This window comes from Talpa europaea (assembly GCF_964194135.1).
Source record: "Talpa europaea genome assembly, chromosome: 8".
Taxonomy (NCBI): Eukaryota; Metazoa; Chordata; class Mammalia; order Eulipotyphla; family Talpidae; genus Talpa; species Talpa europaea.
This window is the reverse complement of record NC_140075.1, coordinates 119335221-119355993: the sequence shown is the minus strand read 5'-3', so window position 1 is coordinate 119355993 and position 20773 is coordinate 119335221. Positions and strand designations below refer to the sequence as shown.

Sequence of the window (20773 nt, the reverse complement as noted above, 5' to 3'; positions counted from 1 at the left end):
GGTGGCTTAAGATAGTAACTATGGAAACCAAAGGACTTGCTATTTAAGCAACATACTTTGGCTTGTTGCAATAATGAGCTCCTCTGTGCAAGGTCTCTTATTGATTAGGCCTGAAATTAAGCAGATGCCTTTAATTATGCAGTAAGGCTTGACTTTTAATTTGCTGCTTAGGCTGAACTGTAGACATTGAATTTATAGTTTATGGCTCTCTGATCTGAGCTTTTACATGTTAACCCACAGGAAACTTTGCACTCTTGTATAGAAGGCATATTCTGCAAGGCTAATGAAGAGCTGCTTTTCTCTTTGACTTTTATGATTTAAATCAAAGGTATTTGTGCATATAAATAAAATTCATAAAATATCACAGCTAGAACATTATAGATATGTTAACATTTTCATTTTATAGAAAAGGAAGCTGAGCTTTCCAGAGAGGAATGAGTTTTGCAAGTTTGTTATTGACAAATCTGGTTCTGAAACTTAATTGTCTTGATCTCTCTTGCAAGGCATGTGTTTTAAGTGCTGGTAGGAGCTCAGCACCTTCATTTAATCCTAGTTGATGAAATACACAATCTTTTCACTGCTAATCTGAAATTGGTATATTAATAATTAGGTATAAGATGTTTTCACTGATGCTGTAAGAATCAGGAATTCTTTGTCATTGGTAATTCAGAATACCTGTTGACTGTTAGCTGACTATAATAGCAGCTATAGTATGTTACGACAGCAAAGCATTGAACAAATGTTATCAAGTCCATGGGAATACAGGAAGCTGAATTATATCTTTGTTCTCAGCCCCTGGAATTAATAATTAAACACTAGCAGGTATATAATGATGATGACAGTAATAACACCAGCAATACTGCATATATGTGTATAGTACATCTTTACCTATAAAGAGTGTTTTTATGCAAATGATCTAATTTTGATATCACAACTCTGGATATATGTGCAGTATTTTTTTTTTCACTTAATATGAAAACAGAAAAACTGAGGTTCAGAGGGATTAAGTAATTGTTTAGATGATTTGTTCATGGTTACATTTAACGTGATAGACATAGAGCTTGATTTACTTTTTTTCCACTACAACTCCCTCCTGATGAGCTGTTAGAGCTCTTTGTTGCAGGAGTATTCTTACCCTGTGGGGTCAGAGGGCCCCATCTGGTTATGGAGCTGACTGGGCCTGCCACTATGGCTTATGTACAGTTCAGACCAAAGGACCTTTGCAGTTAAGACCTGTAGATTTCTAGAGTTATCCTGATTCCTCAAGAAATTTGGATACTCTCATAGCCTACAGAGAAATCTTGAGATTTCTTGGCTTGAATTTTTATCAAAGACAAAGTGCCCAATACTGGAGAGAATTTATAAAACTCTGTTTATTGATCTTCCTCTCTCCTAGTGTCTCAGCCTAGAATTCCAAATTGCTTCTCTTTGGGTTCACTCTTTCTAGAAATGATTTATAATTCACTCCTTCTCTCACTTACACAACACCTATGACTATTAAAAGTCAATGAATTGAAGACTACAGTTCGTTTTTTATAGGAATGCTCTTGTTTGAAATGATAGTCTTGGGAAATGATGGTTTCTGCTGAATAAACATTTACTGGGCACCTGCTGTACTAGGAAATATAAGGAATGCAAAGATATATGAAAATTTTTATACTCTCAATTTGCTTATAGTCAAGTAAGGGTCGTAAATTATGAACGTGAGTAAACTCATTCAGTGAAGGTTATAGCACAACAGGACAGTTCGTGTCAGATGCACCTGGAGGAGAGCTGGAGGCAGTAGGACCTTGGCTAGTGGGTGAGCTGTAAATGCGTGGTGGTAGCGTGTAGGGTAGGAAGAGGAAAAGTCAGGATGGGGAGCATGTAAGGAACAGCAGAACCTCCGTGCATGAAACTTTCAGCTGAGTTAATGAGCTAGAGAGATCAGTGAGGAGGTGTAATTAGAACTACTAATATAACGTGACCCCCTTTGTTGTGCTTGATGACTGACTTCTGGACCAAATATAGAAAGAGCTCATAGATGGGTCCTTTCTTCTACTTAATTGTCACTTGTTGGTTTGAAGAGGGGTCAGTGAGTTGTTTCATACAGAGGAATGTTCCCTGTTTCTCTAATTATTTCCCTTGCTGTTTGGATATTTCATCAGTTTTTTTCCAATATGGAAAGGCAATATTCAAAATATTTATTTGACTTCAATGCATGTAAACATTTATGAATAATAAGCATGTACTATATGTGTCTCAGAGCCCCATATTCTGCACGAGATGTAAAAATAGGTAAAACACAGCACTTTCAAGGAATCTTTGTTCTATAGTGGGGAAAAGGCACACGAATAAATAAAAAGTTCTGTTTGGTATAACAGTTGTTTACCACATGATAGCTAGGAAATGCTAAAGGAAATTTTCCTCCATTCTTTCTTTTTGCCCTCCCATCTCGCCTTATTTCTTGTTTTCAGAGTTTTACAGAATTTAGGGGTAATATACAATTGCTGATAGGAATGTAATATTAATGGCTTCTGGGGACCAGATTCATAGGCTGAAACTGGGGGCCTGGGGTGGTGGAGGCCCACCTTGCAAGGTGAAGAGAACAGTATGAACAAAGATACAAAGGTGGGAAATTCTGGGCTACATTCTGAGATCCATGAGTACCCCAGCTTGAAAGAATGTTGAGTATTTGGGGGTAGTGTAATAGGAGATTAGTCTGGAGAAGCAGATCTTGATCCTGATTTCAAATCATCTGAATAAAGAAACTTGAATTATACTGTGGAGTGTCCATCAGTCATGTTCCTCTGGACAGACTGTGCCGGGGCTCAGCCCAGTTACGGTAGGAACAGCTCTGCCGCTTTGGTTCCAAAGATGCATGTATTTCTTTACAGAAACGATAAATTCAAATCTTCTAACTTGTTTAATCTCTATTAAATCAGATACAGGATTAATATCAGATATAGGTTAAATCAGATACAGGAATTTCAAACACTATAACGCAAAACTAGACTGAAAATATTTTGTCACACCTTAGAGAAAATATTGTAGAAATTTAGTCTTAAAATGAAAATTTCATTCCCTTTTAGATAATACAGTAATATGGTCTTTCTCAATCAAAGTTTCATCTTTTCTATGCTCATTTTCTTAGGGATTGGACTAAGGTAACTTTTCTTTATGAAGCATGTACCGGTCACAAGCTTACACTATTTTGAAGAAGACAGTTACACAAAGTACAGATTTGCAAAGCCCACAAGTGAAGAAATAAATTATTGGAATGAAAAAATATTTTTTTTTCTCACTTTATGCAGAAGGTCCCATTCTTTTTCAGTACATTTAATGGTTTATAAAAGGCAACTCATTAATGACTCTTCAGGGAAAGAAAGAACAGCAAGCTTGAAGATAAAGCAATGAAGATAAAGCAGATGAATCAAAAATGAGAAAAGGGCAGGTGTGGAATGACACTTAGTCATCAGGACAATGGGATTTGATGTGAAACGTGAACATCTACCTGTAATGGGAGCAAGTTTGAACTATTTAAAGATGACGCTTGGTGGCTTATTTCCTAGCTTAAACTGCTGTGGAATGAAATGTGGAGCTGGTGCCTTGTTGGGTCTTGTCTGGGGTTCACTTTCTTCTGTATTGAGCTCCTCGGATTCTCAGGGCTACAAAACAAAGGTGCAAGTCCTCAAATGCTCCCAAGTTCTGTCTTTAATTTTGGGACTTTGGAGTGAAGCCAGTCTGGACTTGGAGGTGGCTGAGCATGACCAAGGGAGGCGTGCTCTCTTACACCTGGCCCCCCAGAGCTAAAATGAGTTAGGAAATAAGCGATGTTGCAATAGCCATCACCTGCTGCTACAATAATACTGAAACCTGCAGGGAGCCTAGATTTCCATGCTTGTCACAGTCTTGGCCCCAGCTTGCCCAAAGCAATACTTCTTTCTAGTTGTAAAGCAGTACTCAGGAGGAAAAAAGAAAAACCAAGATTAAATATTTTTCAAGGCTGAAAATATAGTTCTCTAAATTTTTCTATTTTGTTTTATGAGGACTTCTATAGCATTTATTGCTTTTAGTCTGATCTTTTATTTCCAACATTTAACTTAATTAGACTATATGGCAACGTTTTACATTCTGGGCCTCTTGGTAAAATAGGGTATGTCAAGTAAATTCTTTTTCTGGTGGCTGACACAGGCCAATAATGATAATATTAACAAATTATTGATCACTCTCTGCATGTGAAACACCATGATAAACAAATACTTAGGTTTTATTTGAATTAGTTTTGGTAAAAACTTTTCTAAGATCTTTTGCACATGTTCATTCCTTCATGAACAGACTCTAGGAGATAGAAAATGTCACTGCCCTAGGATCATCCTGAAGCTTGGCCGATGGCTTCCCCTATGTTAGAAACTCTTAGTTGATTCTGCTGCCTCTTTATTCTGCTGCCTCTTTATTCAACTATTTCTCAGTATATCACTTTTGAACAGACCAACATTCTTCTGATCGTCTGGGAAAAATTAGACAATCACGCACATCACGTGTGCAGTTCTGAATCTAAATTCCTTTCATATATGCCACTGCTCCAGACAAGTATCTGGGCTGGAGACAGCTCATTTCCATCGCCCCCAGATACATTTCTTCTGGTTGCTTCTCATGACTGTTTCCTGGAAGACTAAAATTTTGCCACATTTCTGAGAGCTCATGAATATAAAGTACTACTGAGCTCTCTGTTGTGCCCTGTAGTTTCATAATTATAACGACTATAACCAAGGCTTGGCTTGTAATAGTTTGTCATCAAAGCTTGTCATCATTTAGTAGAACATTCCCTTCACAGATGAGAATGGCAGTGTGCTGACCAAGAGCAAACTGAAAGCTTGGTTTTCAATTTAGAAATTCTGATGTTGGTTGTTAAAGCAAGGGAAAGAATGCCAAGGGTGTTTTGAATAAGCTCCAAAATCTAAATATTGAAGAGTAAGTCTCACAAATTAGGTGAGCTAGGGAGCTGCTCAGGTGTGGTCATTGTTAGGTGAAGGGTGAAGGTAAGCCAAGGGCAAAGTGGTTTTTCCTTCCATGTGGACTTTCAGCTCACCTTCATGTGGCGTTTTTCTCTGTTTTTAAAAGTTCATGCTTCTTTCTTTCTGTCTGTGCCTCACCCATGTATGTTTCTCATTACATAAATAGGGCTTATAATTTGCTACTTACAATTTTATTTATGATTTTAATTGTATTATTCAAAGAGCATGTCACTGCTAATGTCTCAGAATTTGAAAAAGAAAACTTTTTTGGCACTTGCTGATTTATGAATGTAACTGAATTGAGATAGTAATTTAAACGAAATAACTCAATAGATATTTTTGTGCTTAGTGGATTTTAGAATGTTATTTTTGTAGTTACTCTTTTGTGCTTATTTTACAAAGTTGAAAGGGAAATGTCTTTATCACTGAGGGTAAAACTTTGCCAAGATATTTAAAAAATTACTAAGTGCAAAGTTTGTTGAAGTATGCTTTTTTTGTACAAAGATAATTTGCTTTCTGGTGTCCTATTTTTATTTCCATCCCCTTATTATGCCCTGATTACTTGGTGGTTGATTAACACATTAACTTCCACCCCCGGACGAATGCTTTTTGTGCCTTTGAAGTTGTCTGGAACAGTACATTTAAGTGTTTGGTGGAAGCAGACAGAATGGTGCTTTATCAATATCTAAGTAGGATTTTGGTGTAAACATATTTGTAGGGGAGCTGAGCCTTAGGGACAAGCCACTGATCACCTTTCTTGTACTGACAGGGCAACAATCCCCCGAGAATGACAACACCATCAAGGACCTGCTCCCAGAAGACGCTGGGATCGACCACCAAACCGTTCACCAGCTGATCACAGTGCTCATGAAGTTCATGGCCAAGGATGAGAGCAGCGCCGAGTCAGACATCAGCAGTGCAAAGGCCTTCAACACGGTCAAGCGACACCTGTATGTCTTACTCGGCTATGACCAACAAGAAGGCTGCTTCATGATCGCACCGCAAAAAATGCGTCTGTCAACTTGCTTTAATGCGTTTATTGCAGGAATTGCCCAAGTAAGTGTGAGAACAGCTTTTAGTAGAAGCAAATAACTAATACCACTGAGCCAGCACTGGCTGAGTGTAAAGGTTTGGGCAAGTTATTTCACCAGGTAGGGGATGTGGAGGGTAATGTAAAGATGAGTAAGACTCAGCAGTCTGCTGTCATAAAGGGAGTGTGAAATTTGTGTGTGTGTGTGTGTGTGTGTGTGTAAAATACCTACAACATAAAACTCTTCTTTTTGTAAAGTACATATAACACTTAACCATTTTTAAGAGTATAGTTCAGTGGCATTGAGCATATCCACATTGTTATGTACCATTCACCACTAACCCTTTCCAGAACTTTTTCATCACCGTAAACTAAAATCTACCCATTAAAATAAAAATAATAGAGTGTGGATTTTTTTCTTTCTTTCTTTCTTTTTTTTTTTTTTTAATTCCCCTCCCTGCCTTTTTTTGGCTTCCGGTGGAGAGTTGAGCTAATCATGTAGTTTACTTCATATCACATCTTCATTGCTTTTTCCATGTTTGTCTGCCTCTCCTAGTTGCTTTGAAAAAGCAACTTATGTCACTGTGCTTATGCTTATGCTTATGTCACTGTGCTTTAAGCATCCGTTCCCTTGGTGATGACACTCACCATCCCCAACCCCTCACAACCTCAAGTACCTGAGAAATGAGCATCCTGATGCATTCACTTTATCCATCAATGTGAGGATTCCTTCGGGATATGGATTATAAAGCAGAATTAATGGATACCTACTTTGATGAGAGCTACAATCTCAAACTCTAGATTGGCTGCACAATCTGCAAAGAGGGTGGACTTGGAGCTGGAGAGACATGGGTATGAATTTCAGGTCTGCCTGTGATGAACCACTAAGGTCTTATGCTTGCTCTACTTGTTTGCTCATGGGTAACAGACTTGTTTTTTTTTAATTAGACACAACATATTTCAAAGCACCTTAATCAGTATCTGTCTCATGGTTGGAACTATGTGATGGCAGCTGTTATCAATTAGCTCAAATAGATTGCAATATAATGAACACAGAGAAGCAAATAGGAGCAATGTGTGTATACTTGTCTCTTGCTGATGCTGATGACTAATACTCAGCTATCTGTGATATGGAGGATATATTATTTCAAAGACCAAATCTTTCCAACCCTTCCTTTCTTCCCTTTCCAAATCCAAGTTAATATAGATTCATTTCAGAAATATAAGTTAAAATAGGAATACCCAGAAAAGCCATGATAAAAATAACCTACTAACATTTTGGTGTATACCAGTGATTCCAAATTTAGATACTTATGCATATACATGCATGCACATACCACATATTTACATATGTGTGTATATGTACAGAGCTTTGTACATGTACCTACATGCACATTTTAATAATGGGATCATGTTATATATATATTGAATTATATGTAATCTTTTTATTTTTAAAATATTACTATTATTTTCTTACATCATTGTTAATTTTTCAACAGTATTTGATTTCTCTCCTCAGGTGTAGTCCCCGTAATTCTCCTGCCACCATATCCCAGTGACCCATCACCATAGTCCCTTGTGCTCTTCCCTCCCCTGTTTCGGTCCCTCTCCCTTCTTCTCCCCTGCTATATGCCTCAAATCTATAGTCAGCTTGGAAGTTTTGTCTTTTTCCTAACCCTTTGCTTGGTTTCTCTATACACATATATAAGTGAAACCATCCAATATTTATCTTTTTTCCTTTTCACTTATTTTGCTTAGCACAATCCCTTCCAGCTCCATCCATGTTGCTGCCAATGGCATGAGTTTATCTTTTTTGATCATTGAGTAGTATTCCACTGGGTATATATACCACATCTTCTTGATCCATTTATCTGTTTTAGAATATTTAGGTTGTTTCCATCTCTTGGCTATTGTAAATAGTGCTGCAATAAACATAGGAGTTTGGGTTTCCTTTCAGATTAGTGTTTTTGTGTCCTTTGGGTAGATTCCTAGGAGTGGAATCGCTGAGTCATATGATAGATCCATTTGTAGTGTTTTAAATTATCTCCACGCAGCTTTCCATATTGGTTGAACCAGTTTACATTCCCACCAAGTGTAAGAGGATTTCTTTTTCACCACATCCTCACCATTACTTTTTTTTTTAATATGGGCCATTCTCACAGGTGTGAGGTGGTATCCCATTGTGGTTTTGATTTGCATTTCCCTCGTAATAAGTGATGTTGAGCATTTTTTTTTTAATATGCCTGTTGGTTGTTTGTACTTCTTTCAAGAAGTATCTATTTAGCTCTTCTGCCCATTATTTGATTGGGTTATTTGCTTTATTTTTGTTGAGTTATGTGAGCTCTTTGTAAATCTTTGATATCATTCCCTTATCAAATGTATGGTGTGCAAGTATTTTCTCCTATTCAGTAGGGTATCTTTCATTTTAGTATAGTTTCTTTCACTGTGCAGAAGCTTTTTAGTGTGATGTAGTCCCAGTTGTTTATATTCTCTTGTTTCTTTTGATGTTGGAGACTAATCCACAAAGACATCACTGAAGCCTATGTCATGGAGTGTTTTGTCTCTTTTCTTCTATGTATTTTATTATTTCAGGTCTTACATCCAAGTCTTTTTTTTTTTTTTAATAGAGGCATGTTTTTATTTATTTATTTATTATATTTGTTTGTTTGTTTTGTTTATACATGCACTGGGTATAGTCAGAAGCGCGGGAGGGTGAGAGAATTCACCAGAGCCAGAGTGGGGAGCAGAGCAGGCAGAAGGACTGAAGTACACTGCTGAGGGGAGCAGCGGGTGGCAGGAGAGGTCTGTGCACCATGTGGGACCCTCCTCCGGTGGCCGGGGAGCAGCCGGGGATTGAACCGGCGCCGCAGAGGCCGCAGGCAGCTTCGCAACCCAGCGCTCAACCGCTGCGCCACCGGCGAGGCCCACATCCAAGTCTTTTTGAGTTTACTTTTGTGTATGGTGTGGGATAGTAGTCTATCTTCATTCTTTCACATGTGGCAGTCCAGTTTTCCCAGCACCATTTGTTAAGGAGACACTTTCCTTGTTCTAATGTATATTCTTTGCTTCTTTGTCATAGATTAGCTGACCATATATGTTTGGTTTTATTTCTGGGCTTTTAGTTTGGCTCTATTGGTCTTTGTGTTTGTTTTTGTTACAATACCATGCTGTTTTTATTATTATGCCTTTGTAGTATAGTCTTGGAGTATATTAGCCCCATTCTCCTCTTCAGTGAGGAGAACTTTGTCTATTCAGGGTTTTTGTGATTCCATATGATTTTCAGCAATACATGTTCTACTTCCTTGAAGAATGTCACTGGGATTTTTATTGGAATTGCATTGAGTCTGTAAATTGCTTTGAGTAGGATGGCCATTTTGATAATGTTGATTCTTCTGATCCATGCACAGGGAATACCTTTACATTTATTTGTGTCTCCCTCTATTTCTTTTAAAAGTGTTTTATGATTTTCCTTGTATAGGTCTTTCAACTCCTTTGTTAGTTTTATTCCCAGGTGTTTTTTGTTGTTGTTGTTGTTGTTGTTTGGTTTTCTTAATTTCTTCATTTTCAGGCTGATTGTTTGCATATAGGAAGCCCTATGCAACCCTTTTTAAACCTAAAATGTATTAAGAAGTCCATATGAGGGCCTCCCTGGTGGCGCAGCGGTTGAGCACTGGGTTGTGAAGCTGCCCGCGGCCTCTGCGGCGCTGGTTTGATCCCTGGCTGCTCCCCGGCCACCGGAGGAGGGTCCCACATGGCGCGCAGACCTCTCCTGCCTCCCGCTGCTCCCCTCAGCAGTGTCCTTTGCTCCTGCCCGCTCTGCTACCTGCTCTGGCTCTGGTGAATTCTCTCACCCTCCCGCGCTTCTGACTGTAACCAGTGCATGTATAAACAAACAAACAAACAAATGAATAAAATACATTCCTCTTTTAAAAAAAATTTAAAAAATTAAAAAAAAAGAAGTCCATATGACATAAATAATTTTGTATTTATTCTATGTAGTGACTGTGTAGTAGTCTGTTGTCAAACATTCTTATTTGACTGGCCCTTCATTATTGAATATGGAAGTTGTTTTCAATGTGGGGTGACTATTTTGCTGGCTGTATTTATGCATGCATCATGTAACACTTGTAAGATTATTTTTTTGGATGTATTTAGTCGCTGTATTAGAAGCTATGTGTTTTATCTTACTTCACAATATATGCTGCTAAATGCTCTCCTGAAAGTTTGCATTGAGTTAATATTCTTAACAGCAGTGTCTGAGAATGCTTTCTTCTCCACATGATTACCAACACTAAGTTTTTATGTATTGATTCTAGTTTAATTCTAGCAAACAGTCAAACAGGACATTTTAATAGATACAATTTTATAATTAGGTATTTGAGTGGACTAAAACTTTTAATTTCTAAGTTTAGAAAAATTTCTTATGAGGCTGGACTTTTCCTCACTATATGTACTGATCATTATTATTAATATTTTGTGAGATGCCTATTAATATTTTGCCCATGTTTTGATGGTTCAGTGTTTCCTTTTGGTTTATCAAATTTCTTTATAGTTTTCCTTCAGTTAATTTTTTTCCTTTTCCAGGTTATGGACTATAACATTAACTTGGGAAAACACCTTCTCCCCCTGGTGGTTCAGGTGCTCAAATACTGCTCTTGTCCTCAACTAAGGCATTATTTTCAACAGCCACCTCGTTGTTCCCTCTGGTCCTTAAAACCTCATATACGGCAGATGTGGTTGAAGGCCTTGCTGGTCATTCTTTACAAGGTGAGTTGCCGTAGTCACCTGTTCTTTGAGTGGCATGATTCTCTCAGAGGGGAAACAATATACACTAAGAATTTTGTAGGATTATAATTTGGCTTTTAGTTGAAGAATCATGTACAATTGTGTTGAGAAGCAAAGTGCTATCAGTGTGAAAACAGAAATGCAGACCATGCCAGTATAGACTTTTAAATATATTTAAAACAAAAATGATGAATTATATGGCATTGATGAACGTCTTTTTATGCCCACACTCTCATATTTTGTTTAAATATTTACTATGTCAGAAAACAAAGAAAATATTTAAAATTGTATTTACACACCCAATGTTTACACCAAATAATTTATTTAATTTTATATTTTTAAACAATTCAAATCACTTTAATTTTGTCTTTTACATTTTTAATTTATTTGTTTTCTTATATTATTGTTCAGTTTTGTACAGTAATCGATTTTTCCCTCAGGTGTAGTCGCCAGCGTTCTCCCACCACCTGCCCCTGTGATCCATCACCACAGTCCCTTGTGTTCCTTCCTCCTCTGTTTTGACCCTCTCCATCCTCTACTCCCCCAGCTGTATGCCTCAGATCTGTGGTCAGCTTGTAATAACTATAAATTGACACGTATTGCTTGTTCAAGGGGGGAGAGAATATGGTCCCTTGTGAAAATAAAGCCATAAGAATTTGTTTTTGTTTTTCTGTATATTTCTTTACAGTCCCCAAGGGGTACTGAGAAAAATCAATAGCCATATCAAGTGGGAAACTTCCCCTTTAAGATAACCGTTTGTGTTTCTCCCTCCATGTCATTGAGCAGTATCCCTACCGAGACTGTGATATCAGCAAGGTCCTGCTGCATCTGATCCACATCACAGTCAACACTCTCAACGCGCAGTATCACAGCTGCAAGCCCCATGCCACGGCAGGACCTTTGTACAGCGACAACAGTAACATAAGCAGATACAGCGAGAAAGAAAAAGGTACTTCATACATCTTGATTCTGTCCCTACCTTAGCTTGAATACGTGATGCACTTCTGGATAGTGATTTTCTTAGGGGATAAGGGAGCACCCTCAGGTATCATTCTGGAGTCAAAAAGTCATTTAATGCTTCAGCAAGTTTCCAACTTTCCTGTGCCTATTGCTGCTTTAATTTTTAAAATGAGGAAAATAGTTGATAGGATTCTGAAGAAATAAATGTTTTAGGGGAAAAATGTCTGCTGTTTGATTAAGGAAATGTTGTGAGCCTTTTCCTATGTGTTGGGAATATCTTGATTTTAGGTTGAGACCCAAGGTTGCTTAGCATCCCCTGGAGAATTCGTCTTGTAGGTCTCTATATGCTCCTGACCTTTGTGCTTACAGATTGGAATAGAGTCTAAATTTGCTGAAGAGCTTTTTTTCCCAGCCTTCTTAGTCAATAAGAATCAATTTAAAGCAATGGACAGGAAACATTTGTGCTGCATAGGTTTAAATTATTTGCAGTATCAACAATTTTTATATTGATAGCTTTTCTTCAAAGGAGGCAGTGGAATGAAACTTGAGAGTAAAATTTGAACTTGGACACTTTCAGGGAGAGTTGAAGAACTAAGGTGTATATTTTTAATATACATCAAAGCCCAACTTGTAAAAGATGACATCATCTTACCAATCCTGGGAGAAAGCCAAGTGCCCCATGGCCCTTTCTGGTCTTAAAAGTGTCTGATTTAATAGGACTTTTCTGGAAACTTCTCAGTAGCTTGAATTGTAGCCAGGATTTCACTGTTGGTTTATTGCTGCAAGAGTCCAGGAGTCTAGGTTGGAACTCTGGGGAGTAAGTTCTTTAAGTTCTGTACCATTTAGATACTTCCTGAAGAACATCTTGTGTGCAGCTGTTAGTCCTAGTTCTGGAAAACTGGATAGATCCAGTTAAACCGTGGATGATCCTAATGTTGGCTCAGTGGTGGGGCCAGTACCAGATGAACCTTTCTGGATGCAAGGTGCCATCTTGAAGTCATTCCACTCAGGAGACTGACAGTTATTTCACACTTATATAATGGAAGTCACATAACTACTTCCTTCAAAAACTGTATTTTTCAAAGAGAGTATTTTTAAAAGCAAACAACCTCCCCCCGAAAAAAATGAGATCATTGTGTTGCATCTCCCAGAAACATGGGGATTATCTCTGCAGAAGCTAACTGGGTGTTTTGTATTCATTTTGATGGGTAACACTTTTATTGGGCTAAAAAGATTGGTATAATTACTTCAGGTGACGTATACTGCTTCACATTTCGTTTACTTGTAGAATCTTGTGTTTGAGGATAGGTTCTGTCCTTAAAACTTAACCATATGCTGGTAATTCCCTTACCTATAAGAAATCTTAAATAATCATAACCATGCAGTGTTTTGTTGCATGGGTTGATGTAAATAGAGGCGAAATATTATGATTCCAGTGCTGTTCAGCTCAAATAGTGGCTTCACTCCATTTATTGGGATATTAAATGCATTTTTGTAGTCTTTTCTCTCCTGCTTTACCCCTAACTTTGACCATTCCAAAGCATGAAGAAGAAAATTTGCTGACTGAACTTTGTGAGTTGCACTGTAGCAACCTTTTCCTCACTAATGTGTTTTGGGGCTTATCTTTGATTTAAAAGAGACCAAATGGGGATAGAAGAGGATGTAGAAACAAGCTCGAAAGACACTCTAAGTGACCAATCTATTTATGGAGCCTCGGGATCTTGAGTCAGATTCTTTTTGGGATTCATAATAGGTATATGCGGCAAACTCCAGAGAAGAGTCTTACTTTAACAGGAGGAAATGTTACTTTCTGTTTTCTTTTTCTTTTGTTTACTCTTTCAGTCCATAATCATTTGTGGAGCTTTTGAGATGACCAGTGGCTTTTCTAAGCTTTTTCTGTGTGTTGTGTGTTTCATTACCAAATGTAGAGTACAGTATTTTGCATTCACAAAGTATAAGGTGCATGTACTGTTAGGCTGTGTCTATGCCAGTTCTCAAATCTCAGGAAGGCATATCTTTTTGGAAAGGGCAAGGTGCACTCATTTTGTTCAAGTTTCTTTGGCCAAATTAGCCTGAAAATTCATCAGCCTCTCTCCCCCCACCCAAACCACAACACGCCCGATCAGTGTCACAGGTCCCCGGCATGAATGTGTGACCTGGTTTTAAGTGCACTGGGAGTTTCCTCATGAAGGCCCTATTGGAATATTGAGATGCGCTTCTTGAAAATGCTGCCAGTTGTCACGTGGAAAATACTTTGCAAGGTTGCTCTGTTCAGCATATGCATAATTTGAGACCTGCATGAAATACCACGCCGTGGCTAGACTTGGGCTGGTGTAGAAAGCACCCCAGACTGTTCCATGATGCTTCCATTGAAATGCTTGTGTAGACACAGCCTAAGAGAGATTAACCTCTTAAGTGTAATTTTGACTTTCTCTCCCCAATTAGAAGAAGATAGTGTTTTTGATGAATCTGATATTCATGATACACCTACTGGACCCTGCAATAAAGAGTCTCAAACTTTTTTTGCAAGATTGAAAAGGATAGGCGGCAGCAAAATGGTGAAATATCAGCCGGTTGAGATGAATGTTCAGAGAAGTATGAATTTTTTCCTCTTAGTAATTTTATGCAGAAATGTTGTACTCTACCGTTTGTTTGGGGTGAAATCTTAATTTTATTATGTTACGACACATTTTAATACCGTTGATTTTTATATATATGTATGCACAAACAGTATATATATACACATTTATATATATACGTGAATTGACAGATACACCATTACTGTCACGACCGTCTTAGAGGGCCATTGCTTATTTGATTTGTTGCAAAATGTTTGCTTCTCTTCCACACAATTTGAATAGTTTCCTAGATCTGCCTCGGCCAAAAGTGATCCTCTCTTCTGTGCACAAATGAATAGAGCTGAGGAATTATCCTGAAGCTTGATTTTGGAAATAAGATCTTAAACTGCCGTTTTGTTCTCTTACATTCCAAAGTTTTCTGGTTTAAAAAAAAAAACAAAAAACAAAAAAAAAACAACTTACAAAAACTTGGCCAGACTGTCAGTTTTCCCTTCTGGTGGAACTGGGATTGTGATTATGATTTATGCCAATTGTATGTCCACATATGAGGGGAAAATGGTGAAATCTCCAAGTAAAATAGTACTAGTTTTTTCTGTTTTAATCAGGTGAAATAGAACTGGCTGAATATAGAGAAACGAGTGCATTACAAGACAGCATTCTACACTGTGTGAGAGAAGAAAGCATTCAGAAAAAAAAGCTGCGCTCTTTAAAACAAAAATCTCTTGATATAGGGAACGCAGACTCGCTCTTGTTCACATTAGACGAGCACCGGAGGAAGTCCTGCATAGACCGGTGCGACCTAGATAAGCCCCCGGCCCCGGCTGCGCCCGCCCCGCAGCGCCAGCACGACCAGGGCCGCCCCAGGCAGAACTCGGCCGCCAGGCCCGACAGCGCGGACATCCCTGAGCTCCCGGCGACCGGAGGCCTCCAGGAGGCCCGCAGGCCCGTCATCCCCGAAGTCAGGCTCAACTGCATGGAGACGTTCGAGGTGAAAGTTGATTCTCCGACGAAGGCCGCCCCGAAGGAGGACCTGGATCTGATAGACCTGTCCTCAGATTCAACCTCTGGACCCGAAAAACGGTCCGTACTCTCCACATCCGACAGCGACTCCCTGGTGTTTGAGCCTCTTCCCCCTCTGCGAATCGTGGAGAGCGACGAGGAGGAGACCATGGACCAGGGAAACGAAGTTGCCTCTGGGAAAAACGCTGCCTCCTTGCCCTCCATCCCCAGTCCCCCCTTGGTCCTCAGCCTCAGCACGACTCCTCTCGTGCAAGTCAGTGTGGAGGACTGCTCCAAAGACTTTTCTTCTAAGGACTCAGGAAATACTCAGTCAGCAGGCAACATGGACTCCTCTCTCCTAGCTCTGGAGGACCCCACAGACTCTGAAGAATTATCCAGGGCAGAGGAGCTGCAGGAGTTCTCCTGTGGCAGCCCCCTCACTCTGAAACAAAAACGAGACCTCCTTCAGAAGTCATTTGCACTCCCTGAGGTGTCACTGGATGATAACCCCGAGTCCAGCATGGAGGAGGAGAAGCCAGGTGGGTTGGTGACAAGTTCAGGCGCAAAAACGGTCCTCCTCAAAGTTCCTGAAGATGCTGAGAACCCAACAGAAAGTGAGAAGCCGGACACCAGTGCTGAATCAGACACAGAGCAGAATTCCGAAAGGAAGGCAGAAGAGGAGGGAGCCGAGGAATCTGAATTTAAGATTCAGATTGTTCCCAGGCAGAGGAAGCAGAGAAAGATCGCTGTCAGTGCCATCCAGAGAGAGTACCTGGACATTTCCTTCAACATTCTAGACAAACTGGGAGAGCAGAAAGATCCAGGTAAGCTTGTCTCTCTTCTTTCTCCCAGCGTTCCCTCAAGTTTGTGCATCTTACTTGTTAGGATCTTGGCGGTGAATTTGCATCACTCTCAATCTTATAATGTCAGGAGATGACATTATAATTGCATCATTGTCACTCCGAATCCTTCTTGCTTACTAGAGTGTGCTGGATTCACATGTGGTCTTAGTGGTGCCATAAATGCTTCTGTATTTGTTGTTTCTAAACCTACAGTCAATCCTTGATCATCTTTGGCCAGAAGAGGCAGTGGTTTACCCATATCACATTAGCCAGCCTAAAAAAGCAAGACATTAATTGAACTTTTTCTGCTTTCTTCCCCTCCCCCACCCATATACTTTAGTGAGCAATGATACCATTCAAAGGAGGAAGAAACATAAAGAGCTAACACAGAGCAAAGAGTACTTGGAATGATTAAGAATTGACTGTGTAATCATTTAGGGTCTACAGCTCATTATATACTCAAACTAAACATCAGCAATCTGGAGGGCATTTCTGGCCCTTAGAAACCAAGACAAAACAAAACAAAAATTTGAGTACAATCTAGATAGACCCTAATAGATGGACACCACTTGATGGTGAAGTTGTCACAGCATGTGGATTTCCTGCTTCCATTTCTCATTATTTCCTTGGAGGCACCGTTTTTAAGAAAGATAACTTCAGCAGTGGCAAGTTGCTAGCCCACTTCATTCTAAAGCAGCCGTCTGCAGCATGTTACTATACGGATGATGATAGGAATCTTCCTGAAGTCCTTCAGACTAAAAAATAAAAAATGATTCTTCGGAAAAAAAAGAAATTGACAAGGGATGGTTATTTTAGTAAATTCGCAAACTACAGAATATTGAGAACTGGCAAAGATCTTGGAGACCTCCAGCCTAAACCTCCGTTTCATGTAAGAAGATGCTGAGACTCTGAGGTCATTACCTTGCCCCAGGTCACACAGTCAGGTGATAGTCGTGCTGGGGCTAGTCTGAAGGTCTAGTGTTGCTTCTGTGACTTCTCACAAAGACACCTCCAGAGAGAACAGACTCAACTCTTTCATTTTCCCAGGACATTTCCTGGAGTTTCTTGCTGTTCTTTACTTCAGAGGCCTTGGGACAGAGCTGTGTACCTCAAAGGTACTCTGTAAAAATATGTTGAAGGAACATGAGTGTATTTGGAAAGGGTCATGCTCCATCCAGATTCTGATCTTAACGGGGAGCTGAAAAAGGTTTCTAGGGAAACTGGGGATACCTTTTTATTGCTTGGAGCCAGGAAAATTTCTGCATAGAGATGAGGAAAGCCTTGGCTTAAAATCAGTCTATAGAGGTGTAGAGGTTAGGTATACAAGAGACCGTATAAAATTTGTAGGATGGGTATACATGACCTATAGGTTGAAGTGTGCATGTGTGTGTGTTGCCTGCTTTATCCTTATGTCAGCTGTTTCCCAGGCTACAGGGAGGAGATTGGTTTTGTATTAAACATTTGCTACAAGAGCAAGAGGAAAGTATCTGACAGTTCTATAATATGTCTTTAACATGTTTATGATGTATAATAAAGTATCATCATTATTTTCTATCTGTATAGTGTCCCACCTCCCACAGGCACAGTGATGTCATACCCTTCCTTGTTGGGTGTTGGAAGGAGGCCAGTTGCTCAGAGTAAGCCTCAGCCTTCTTGCCTCTGTCAACTAGAGGACCAGAGGACCAGACACCTACCCCAGCGAAGGACTCCAAGCTGCCCTGAGTCTACCAAGCCTAACTGCTTTGTGTACTGTCGCTTGGTCCTTGTCAGTCTCCAGCCAGCCTTCATCGCCCTCACTTTCATGTCCATAAGGCCCTGGGCATGTCTCCCACTCTGTCTCTGCTCCTGATTCAGCTTCTTGAGCAGACAGATATGCGCAGAATTCCTTATATGCACGCTTTCCTGACTGTTTTCTTCACCTTCTTAGTCTTACCTCTCCCCAAAGGACTTTCCTTTGCCCTTTGGCTTGGGTGAGGGGGTGGACACCTTCCTTGTACATCTTTGTCCCCTTCAGGTCATTCTCACATCATCTCTTGAACCGCTCAGCTCTGACTCTTCTGTTACTAACCCCTGACTTGCTCATTTATTGGCAGTTCTGACTCCTTGCTCTTCTTGGTCTTTCCTAAATGATTCCTGTTTTAATTCTTGTTGATTCCCACATCAGTGTGTTATGTAATGTATTACTTTTGACACTCCGATGTCTCAGTTCCTGGAATTCATCTTTTCCAGTAACTTTTTTTAAAATTTATTTATTTATTTATTTTGATTGATTGATTGATTTATACATACATGCATACAAGCACTGGGTACAGTCAGAAGCGCGGGAGGGTGAGAGAATTCACCAGAGCCAGAGCGGGGAGCAGAGCAGGCAGAAGGACCGAAGCACACTGCTGAGGGGAGCAGCGGGTGGCAGGAGAGGTCTGTGCACCTCCAGTAACTTTTTTTGACCCTCCACCCCAGCTCAGCTACTTATTCCCATGGTCATATCCCAGACCCTGCTATTACCTGGAACTGCAAACTGCCCATGATGTCAGTTGGTGTCTTTGATTCTCTGATTACCGTCCCCCCCCCTCTGGGTAGGACTGTATGATCCTATTGCCTTTCATTCCTCCTCACTTCACTAAACTTCAGTTTAATCCAGTCAGTATAAACCTTCCTCGTCTACACTCTGCCTGGCCTTTGCTTTTTCAGACTCGTTTGGCTAAAAACAGCCCTCACCAAACCCACTTTTCCAACTACTAGTCCATGAGTGTGGCAGGGGACTAACACACAACAGTATGGACAGGTCTCCCTGTAAATCCATGACAGTGAATATCAACTGGGTCCCTAAAGTTACCTGGAAATCATACTGTATTTCTTCTACTCAACCACAATGGTGCCTGGCATTTCTTGAACACTCCCTACATAGTCCTACCTTAGGGCCTTTATACCAGCTGTTTCCTCAGCCTGAAACCATCTCCCTCACACGTCTGCCCTGCCTGCTTTCTCACTTTTCATTCTTTGGTTGAACGTCAGGTTCCCAGTGAGCCCTGGACTGTATTCCATCCTTCTTCTCCTACCTTGTATCTTGGAATCTCTTTCTCATGTACAAAGAATTGCTGTTCTAACATACAATAATGCATTTACTTTTAATTATTTACATATTCTTGTCTGTCTCTTCATGTTTAAATGAAAGCTCCTCAAGTCTAGGATTTTTGTCTGGTTTGTTTGCTGATTGTATCTGAAATGCCAAGTAATGTGTTGGCAAGTAACTGATGTATATAAGTAGTATAACATTTTATACACACCATTATTAAAACTGAATAGAAATACTTTAAGCTAAATGTGTAGCTCTGTTCAATATTTATTATCTTAAAAATATTCATTATCTTAAGCTGTAAATAAATGGAAGGTTACATGAAATGATTTAGGACATATACTAATACTCTAAATATCTCAGTGATCATCTTTCAAAGAATTTTTGAAAATTAAGCTTTCTCAGTCTACATGACTGGTGGGATTATTATGCCAGAGTAGAAGCCTATATAAATCAGAGGCAGAGAGGGTAAAAGAAGTAATTATGCATGTTTTTAATTAGAGGTTTGGGGAGAACACCTAGGAAAAAAGAATACCCTAATCTTTAACATCTTAATCACTAAGGTAATTTAAAGTGGGTAGTTATTTCATGCTTAATTGAGAGAGCTTAGGAAACACTATGATGATTGTACTTTTTTCATTATCAAGAGAGTATTAATCTGGCAACCATATAGATTCAAAAAGACTTCTGAGAATAAAATAAAAGATGCTCCAAAATCAATACTTAAAAACTATTAAAAAAGACATTAAAAACTTTCTCCCAGGCTCTCACCAGGATCTCTTTTGCTTTTATTTCTGACAGTTTAGCAAATTTAGATGATCATTAACAGAATAGCATCCATATACTTAAATTGTATGTCTGTAGAAATGAATGGTGATTTGCTCTGGGGCAGGGAAAAACAACTGAGAATATGAAAGAGATGAAACAGACATTACGAATTTAAGAGTTGGAAGTAACTTAGGTGGGCATTCCCTAAGTTACAGCAGGGAATAGTCATGGAAGCCTGTGGTGTTAACTCCAGGCATCTATGTCAGTAGACAGTGTTGCTAAGATGGCAAGGAGGTTTGTAAAGAATTTTAGGGGACTGCTGTGACATAGCACTAAACTTTTCAAAAAGTTTGAAAGATAATTGTTACCTAGAAATAATGTGAAACAGCTTGTTTCTCATTGTTGACAGTATTATATGTGGAAAATATTTCGCCTTAGATATATTGTCAAAGAGAAGATGCAAATGAAAGTCTGTTTCTTGCTCAATAAAAAATCTGAGTCGTTACTATTTATTCCAAATTAGATCTAGTCCCTGCTTTTAAATTACTTACAGTTAAGCAAAGGTTATAGATAAATGAACAGACAATGACACTAGTGTGTTAAGTGTGGTAGAGGTTGAAGGCATGGTCTATGGGATTACATAAGAGGGTCATCTGATCGCTTTTTTTTTTTCTTTTTTTTTTTGCGAGGAGGGGGCCCTAGAAGCCTTCCTGGAAGAGTAATTTTATATCCAAATT

At 39.3% G+C, this 20773-nt stretch overlaps 1 protein-coding gene across 4 annotated transcripts in view; it reads left to right on the top strand.

Moving 5' to 3' along the window:
* UNC79 (unc-79 homolog, NALCN channel complex subunit) overlaps positions 1 to 20773 on the top strand; it is a gene marked incomplete at both ends in the record, with an annotated part of 174448 nt that overhangs the window by 89562 nt on the left and 64113 nt on the right. For 2 of the 4 annotated variants that reach the window (XM_084241338.1, XM_084241337.1), the window contains 5 exons: positions 5767 to 6053; positions 10612 to 10794; positions 11599 to 11761; positions 14218 to 14367; positions 14957 to 16174. In XM_084241338.1, the coding sequence (XP_084097464.1) occupies positions 5767 to 6053; positions 10612 to 10794; positions 11599 to 11761; positions 14218 to 14367; positions 14957 to 16174 (2001 nt within the window). The remainder of the gene's footprint in view (positions 1 to 5766; positions 6054 to 10611; positions 10795 to 11598; positions 11762 to 14217; positions 14368 to 14956; positions 16175 to 20773) is intronic. The other 2 variants (XM_084241340.1, XM_084241339.1) reach the window with 1 other exon arrangement.